The sequence below is a fragment of the Urocampus carinirostris genome, chromosome 9, assembly GCF_059441175.1.
Source record: "Urocampus carinirostris isolate Australia breed hairy pipefish chromosome 9, RoL_Ucar_1.0, whole genome shotgun sequence".
In the NCBI taxonomy this organism is placed as follows: domain Eukaryota; kingdom Metazoa; phylum Chordata; class Actinopteri; order Syngnathiformes; family Syngnathidae; genus Urocampus; species Urocampus carinirostris.
In genome coordinates this window covers 14,162,912-14,171,713 of record NC_142357.1, presented here as the reverse complement: position 1 = coordinate 14,171,713, position 8,802 = coordinate 14,162,912, and the positions used below count along the sequence as shown (strand labels likewise).

The 8,802-nt window shown below is 39.1% G+C and overlaps 1 protein-coding gene across 1 annotated transcript; it reads left to right on the top strand.

Moving 5' to 3' along the window:
* The first annotated feature begins 738 nt into the window (after window positions 1–738).
* Window positions 739–8,563, top strand: spata4 (spermatogenesis associated 4). The gene is made up of 6 exons (XM_088343999.1): window positions 739–997; window positions 4,514–4,643; window positions 4,848–4,966; window positions 7,013–7,236; window positions 7,306–7,365; window positions 8,375–8,563. Exons 1-6 carry the CDS (start codon window positions 921–923, stop codon window positions 8,467–8,469), a joined length of 705 nt encoding a protein of 234 aa, XP_088200125.1. The 5' UTR covers window positions 739–920; the 3' UTR covers window positions 8,470–8,563.
* The last annotated feature ends 239 nt before the right edge of the window (window positions 8,564–8,802 follow it).

Below are 8,802 nucleotides of genomic sequence, written 5' to 3'. Positions count from 1 at the left end.
TTTAGGGTAGTTCTAGTGTTCCTTCATGTGCTCTCATATAACTACTGTATATATTTCATTGCGCTCATGACGAACGCTCAAAAAGGTGGCTGCATTTTTTCGTACTTGCCTTTTTTATTCAAATTCATCAATTGACATATTAAATTTCATGCAATAAAACACTTCTACAATATTCTTTTTGCACTGAGGTTTTCAATGCAAAAGAACAAAGGTAGGCCTAGAGCTTAAAATGGAGATATTACTTTCAACAAAAGGTTTTATCTCTAAATATATATGCATGTGTGTATGTGTCTGTATCATTTTTTTGTGTTTCAAAACCAATTGGATAATTTTTGGAGTGTTTTAAAACCAATTGGATGAAATGTTCCCTTTTGTAAACAGTCATTGAAACATAATTTGTACAGAGACCATAAACATGTGCAGGTAAATGTGTACGTAGTTTGACTTTTTATCTTTTTCCTTATAAATTGCCGATTCTAAGACTCTTTTTGGGCATATGCAAACATTAAATATACAAATTAGCCATTTATTTGTCTCGCCTCCCATGTAAATTGTATCAAACCAATGCATCCCGTAATTCTAAATTAACCCACTCTTCTATTGAAGATATCTCTATATGATGTAGTACCAATATTCACCATGAAGGAGCAGTAAAACGCCATTCCAGCCTTTATTGTCACACTTCCACAAAATGCGCAAGAAAGAAACGCTGTTGTCATGGAGATACACGCCGTCTGTCGAGGCCCTATTACGTCACCCCAGCTAGCTTTTAGCTTTAGCCAAAGCCACCTTCGTATGACAAAGAACACAGACGACGAGTAGGAAACAAGAACAGCGGGGTTCAAAACATATTCAATATTCAGCCGGATGCTGGACACAAAAAGTCTTCAAGAAGGAGAGTGGGAAGGAAAATATAAATTATGACGGGGCTACCCAGAGACGTCACAAGATGGCTCCAGAGCCTCGAATTGACAGTCCAGCCAATGAACGTGCGCAGGTAAACAATTTTGAAACATGCAAATAGAAATGTTTCGAAAAAGTCCTCTAAATACCCATAATAAAACCCACTGGGCCACTACACAGAAACCATACGGTTTTTACAAATATGAATAACATTACGTTAATATACATAAACAACAAAAAAGGAGCAATGGGCGTAACATGTTTTTTTTTTTAATTCCAACATTTCATAGTGAGATTTTTCTCTCAAAATGAAGATGACAGTGCACCTATTCACAAGTATTAAGTGTGCATTGTCTTTTTTGCCTGAATTGATATACCCTAGTATGGAAAAGGGTGACAACGAATTATTTTGATTGTTTTTGAAAAATCATTACTGTCAACCTCATGATTGCATTTCCCCTTTTTAAGTGATAATAGACCTTACAAATACAATGCAGCACCTATTTACTCACAGACTTGGTAGAATACAAAATTATATAACTCGTGTCAACGTTGCTTTTATCAATCAAATAACACAAACACTTTTCGTTATATAATATGCATACTATTATTATATGCAGCAGTATATTGAAAATAAATCCCCTACAAAAATTGTTACACAATTTGAAATAATCCCAAAAACATAAAATTCGGGAAAAACGCACAGTAGACTTCGGACTATAAGACGCACCTGATTATAAGCCGTGCCCAGTACATTTTTAAAAGAAAGAACATTTTGTACAAGTATTAGCCGCATCTGACTATGAGCCGAACGTGCCCACATTGAAACATTACGTATTTACAATTTCAAATGTGTGTGATTCTGACACAATGAAATACGGCACACAGAAAGAGTTTTAGTAATATAGGGTACTTTTAACCCCTTTAAGTTCGACTGCCTGCCGGTGGGCCGCCAGTGTTTTGATAAACATATATGTGTCCGTTCGATGTCACCAGTCACTGAAATATGTCATGCCACGTATCATTGGAAAGTTTAACCCATTTCAAAATATACTCATCAGAGAAACATGACGATTAAAATACAATATACCCCAAACTATAAAGCCCGACGTGTCACACCAGTATGTCCCCTGGGCTGTTTTTAACTTCCTCGAATGTCTGCAAAAATTTCTTCGTTACATCAAGGACAAACCATAGAATCCAACCGTGTAATATATTTACTCCAAAACACACGATAATGCCGGCAGGTTGATGGGAATCCGCTTTAAACATTTCTGCTTCGTTGGTCGTTGCTTCTTGTAATCCAGTTTTACTAATAAATAGACCTGTAAAATGATTTCCCATATGGTAGTTAGCGCTACTATTTCCATTGATACCTTTTCCACAATGAGGGTCGGCTCATGCTTGTTTTATTAATGCACAAAGCGCAAATGGACATCAAACCTGCATCTTCCTTGGACACATATATTTCACCTGTCTTACTCCTTTCCTGCTCGGGCGCCCAAAATGCATAAATTAGCCACATCGTTGCAAAAGCCGCATGGTTGAAAGCTTGGGGGGAAAAAAATGTGTCTAGTAGTCCGAATTTTACGGTATACGCTGACATGGTTTAAAACTTAACTCTGGACAAAAGAAGAGTAATACATTGATACAGATTGGGGGCAAAATTTACTCAAAATTATGTTTGGCATAGGTGTAGAGATGATGGATAACAGTGGAACGTGTGCCAGGTAAGTCGGTTGTTGTTTGCAGATGACACAGCGCTAGTGCCTGATTTGAAGGAAACATTGAGAAGGTTGTTAATGGAGTTTGAAAGAGTGTGTGATAGGCGTAAGTTATTTGTGAATGTTGGGAAGAGTAAGATGATGTAGTGTTCATGTGATGGATTGGGCTTGGCGTTAAATATAAGGTTGCATGGACAGGTGCTGGAAGAAGTTGAAAGCTTTAGGTACTTGGGTTGTGATGTGGCTGCAGTTGGTGGAATGGAGTGCTAGGTATTGCACAGAGTGAATCAAGGAAGCAAGGTTTTGGGTGCTCTAAGGAGAGTGATGAGAAACATGAGTATGAGTGTGGTTGTTAAGAGGGGACTGTATGAGAGTGTGATTGTGCCGACTGTGTTGTATGGTGCAGAGACTTGGAGCCTGAACGCAGATTTGAGAAGGAATTTAACTGTTTTTGAGATTAATGGATTGAGGATTATGTTAGGAGTGACAAGATTGGATAGTTTGGGAAATGAAATTGTGAGAGACAGAACTGGAGTAGTAGTGGAACTGACCAATCGTGTGGATAAGAGAGTACTCGGTTGGTTTGGACTCATGGAGAGGATGGATGAGGAGCGAATGTTGAAGAGGATCTACCGAGCAGAAGAAAATGGAAGGAGACCAAGAGGAAGGCTGCGATCGACGTGGATGGATGGTATTATGAGTACACTGCAGGAAAGAGGTCTGAATGTAGTGGAAGCTAGAGCTCTTGTTGGTGATAGGAATGAGTGGAGAGGTGTTGTAGAAGGATAGTGGGATGTTTAGACATGTTCTAAGGGATGGGCAGGGCACCCGTATGATGCGGCAGAGGTAAACCAGTGAAAACTGTCGGGCCCTGCTGTTAAACAGAAGAGTGTGTCACCCTGACCCAAGTGACATGGCCGCTTTCTTGTGTCCCGTTTCACGAATGCATGACCAACTCGGGTGCCGAGGTGCTTAACTTGTTTGGGTGTTTGGGCATTTGGGTTGGCCATGGTCCAAAAATATTTGTGTGTGTTTTTTGCTACTTTTTCCCTTTTTTATTGTCTCTGTTTTTGTATTTGTTTGTCTTGCTGTCCGTCACACCACTCGAGGGATATGACCAAGGTAGATAGATAGATGGAATGTTTGCAAGACTACATTAGGATAACTTAAGTGGATGTAGTTTCCTTGTTATCATATAATTACATACCGCTTCAATTCAATTTGAGGATTTTTAACCCAATTTTCAGTAGCGTTAACATCCGAGATAATAAAAACAAATCACAATGATAGTAATAAGGGGGAATCTCATTTACCCAAGCTTGCTTGTAAATATGAGCCAACATAAATTTTTAGCAATATGACTTTGCATAGATGCATTTTTTTCCCATCAATTTACACTAGGTTTCCATGGTTAACTTGCCATGGGTCAGGGGTCTCCAACATGGTACCCATGAGCACCAGGTAGCAAGCCCCCTAAGAGCACCTAAGTAGCCCGTAGACTGGTTCTGATAATAGCTAACCGTTGATAGGTCATTGTGATTTTTTTTTAGGACATTTTATTTCTAACTGGCATGGTAATTAAGTGGTTGACAAAGCCTATTTCAACTGTTCTTTTAATAAGTACAACCAGGTAATAAAATCATAACCAGGTAACATAATATCAACATCGTAACACCATGCAAAGTTGTTTTATAACTGCAGTTAGCAATTTGTTGGTAGTCACTTTTTTCTTTAAAAAACAATTGAGAAAAGGGCAAAATTAACTGTACTTCTGGAAACCTCAGCTTTTTCTGTCAAATTTTAAAGATATCATGGCATGCTCAAGTCATTTAATGGCTTTACCATAATGTGAAAACAAATTTGTGTTTGGTCTTTCTCCTCCCTAGAGACTTTTGCAGTGGCTACCATGTGGCTGAGATGTTTTGCCGTTATTATCCTAGGGATTTCGAAATGCATTCTTTCAACAAGGGAGCATCATTCACTGCCAAGCAGGACAACTGGAACAAGATACGGCGAGTAAGAACAAAACAAAGTTTTTTAAACAAATACATTATGTCCTGGTTTCATCTTAGTTATTTGTGTAATATACCTAAATTTTGTTTTCAGTTGACTGCAGTCCCTTTATGAAGGGAAAGAATGCTTTAAAGGTCCTACCTGGTTGTGTGGTATCATTACTGTACTTTCATCCGGACCAATCATTACTTCTGTTTGTACCGACAGACACTGCAAAAGTTGCGTCTGTACCTGAGTGAGATGCTGGTCTATGGAACCATGCACTGCAAACCAGGAGCCGCTGAGTTGTTGGTACAGCAGGTGTACTCTGTCCTAACCAAGCACAGGTGATACTTTATTTATGCCATCCTGCAAAGTCAGCTATAATCTGTGATACTACGACTCCACTTAGCAAAGTTCAAATTTTTAGAGCATTTGCAATGGAATAAAGTCCTACATCAGTATTGTTTGTTTGAAAATAAAAAACTTCTTAGTAACCATAATCAAAAGCAATGTTAGATTTTTGTAGTTATTGTTATGTTCCATCTTTGCTACTTTTAGTTTATGGGTTTGATAGGGGTTTTTTTTTGAGTTCATGAGTGTACGGCACTGTCTTGTCAACTTATATTGTGTGCACCTGTTGTCCTTTCCCTCATTTATGTTAGCCAGTCAGCTCCCTTTTGTTTGTGTGGTTTCTCTTGGTCTTTCTCCTATGACCCGTTAGGCCATATGTATTAAGATCCTGGTTCTCTCCTCCGCTCAGTTCATGTTGGGTCATTCCGTCACATTTCAGAGAAGACGCATGTGCAGGGAAGCAATGAAGGCGTTCTCAAAAACAAATTATGTTTCCATCCATCCATCCATTGTCTTCTGCTTACCCGGGGTCGGGACGCGGGGGCAGCAGCCTTAAAAGGGAAGCCCAGACGTCCCTATCCCCAGCTACCTCCACCAGCTCATCCGACAGGATCCCGAGGCGTTCCCAGGCCAGCCGAGAGGCATAGTCTCTCCAGCGTGTCCTGGGTCGCCCCCAGGGCCTCCTGCCGCCAGTGGGATTTTTATTAAACAAACTATGTTTAATAAATAAAATCTAGGTACAAGGTAATAAACAAATAAAGTTCTCGCATATGCAGGGAAGCAAGAAGTGATGGTGTGAACAAAAAAGGGAACCCAAGTACAAGGTACCAAATCAAGTGGTCCCAAAAACCAACAAAAAAACTGACAAAGTGTCAAAACAAGAAATAAACCTGACATTACAGTGACAATTGGCTCGGATTTATGGAGTTTTCTTTTACGAATCCTCTACAGAAGAAACTTGAATAGAACACAAATCAAAACAAAGAAAAAAAAATGAAACAAAACGATAGGATTTGGGACTTTGGCTGGTACCATTAATATAAAAGGAAATCACTCCAAAACATATTGTATTATCGATTTTGCAGTCAATGAAAATTATTGATTAATCATTCAAAAGGAAAATGTATAGGCACACTAACGAATGAAGAACTCGCCGCGTAAAAACAATCAACTTGTGTAGCGGACTGGGAATTTTTTCAAAGCATGTCAGACATTAAATATTGTTTGTCCCTTCACCAAAAACAGTATGTTGTCAAATATTTTCTTGGTTTATCTTTGAGGACACAAGGCGTCTGGTTTGTGGCTGCATGGAGTCTCGGCCTTCTCTGGTTCTTCTTTGTGCAAGGAAGACAAAGACCAGCCTGTTTACCAACCCCTACACCCCCCACTCACACCCCCCTCATTTTTCAAGACCTAAATGCGTAAACGAAAAAAGTCACCAAGACACAATGCTTTTGAGACGTTGTCAATTGTTTTTGGGACCACTTGTTTTGTTTGTTACTTTGTATTTGAGTATGTTTAAACACTATTCTCTTATGATCACACCTTCATCGCTTCTTGATATCAAGCATTTTGGCCTTCCCCAAAACATGACAGAATCACCCAACCAGAACTGAGGATAAAATCTGGACAAATCTCTGTACAATTACTTAAACGAGGCGAAATGAATAAACTCTTCATTATATGAAGGTTTCCTTTTGTCAAATATGTGTCTACATGTACTAATATTTGCACTGTTTGCTAATTTGGATTATATACTGTTTGTATTGGGTATCCATCTAACATCACTCTAAGAAACTTGAACTCAAACTTCATCTAGTTTGGCATTAGCTATCTTTTTTTCGATTGAAACATCTTTTTGGATTTCCAAAATATGCGTTTAATGATATTTTGTTTTATTAATCCATTCCCTGACTTCAACTTCCACAAAGCTGATAATACACAAAAGCTTATTGTGCAATCATAATTTTTTAACTGCTTGCCCACATTCCAGAAAATAAACGCTCACAATGTACTTGATCGGTTGCTCCTCCATTCAGACCTCGAACAGCTACAAGCCCTGAATTGGATTTCTCAGACCAAAAGTACCAGCAGATCCTCCCTGCGGTGGCCCGTGCCACAGCCACAACGGCCGTAAAGAGCAACTTAAGAAAAACCGAAGTCCTGGCTTTGCCCGACACCCGCGCTAACGGACGGAGAGCCGAGGCCATCATTTGCAAGCACTTGCAGGACAAGATTGCCGATCCGAGGCTACTCGAACGAGGTCCGATTGCCGTGTCATGTCGGTTTCAATGACACAACATTTTCTCAATGTTTTTTTTATCGTCAACAGGGCGGTCAAACCAGGTCAAGTCAGGAATCAAACCTAGTCATGATGAAAAGCACTTGTCTGGTGAGGCTAATTTTATTTACTTCTGTCACTGGCGAAAATAGACATTTTACAAAACAAAACTTTTATTCTAAACATAATACACTGAAATAACAATGTTTGGCTTATTACTTGCACCTTTAATTATGTCAAAAATTGAAAAAAAAAATCACAAATTTCACGTTTGGCTTTAAAATGGACAAAGTAATATTCTACCGTTCGATGTCGCCCTTTTGTGTAGCACAGCGGTCTCCATCTTGGTAGCCCGCTGACTGGTACTGAAAATATATCTTGGGTCACTGATTTTATGGGAAATTGTATCACAAACTACCATCTTGTTTAGTGGTTGGCTGAGCCTATTTTATGCTTTAATAATTACAACATAGGAATAACATTATTTTAGAGATACATATCAAACTGGTATCCCTTCGTGCTAATCGGTAACAAAAAATGCACCCTGTTGTTGCACAACCAAAACAGAGCGCTACATAGCACAAGACAGAACACAAAGTACGGAAACTTAAAGTGACCAAAGCCATATTCGATATCTTTTGATGTTTGGACAACTGGCCTAACTAGTACGATGTCACTATAGCATAAATTCCCCACTTATATCTATTCTTACGTCCATGTTTCTGGCCAGCAATATACACAACATATTAAGACATGATGCTTACTTTGGGAGTAAGGAGAAAGCAACCACAGAATTTTAAAGTAAAAAGTTGAATGTGGAATGCATCTTAAATGATACTTCATGTTTTCTGCTTATTATTTAAATCAATGTTGTGGTTTTTAAAAATTAAGTGTTTTAATTACCACAAGGGGGTGCTAAACAATACACAATAACCCTTTAGCATTCGTCTCAGCAGGACTAATTTAAATTCGTTTCGTAACCAAAACCAAGTGCTCTCTTTAGTAATCATTTTAATTATTATTTAATAGTTGGATTTGTGCAAACATTGTAAAGCATAATTTTAACTGCATTTACACACTTGAATCGGTTCTTACCCGCTACCCGTTCTGTGCGTTCTAGAGTTGTGCCTCCAATCACCACTGAGTGGCGCTGTTGTCTCATACAAGACCATCAAAGTGAATCAGCCTGCCAGAAGACTTGCGCAAAGCTGTTGAAGCGCTCCTGTTGTTTTCCAATGGTGCAATTCAAAACAGTTACCATTTGCTATTCACCGAAATTTACTCTAATAAAGTAAATTCACCAATGATACACACATTTTGTAGAAATTAGTTTGTTGTATGCAAAGCATGAATTGTCTCATCTCATTAGCTGCACCGCTTATCCTCAGTAGGGTAGCACGGGTGCTGGAGCCCATCCCAGCAATCATCGGGCAGTGGGCAGGGGACACCCTTAACTGGTTGCCAGCCAATCGCAGGGCACACAGGGACAGACAACTCGCTCGCTCATTCACACCTAGGAACAATTTGGACCGGTCAATCCACCTGAAA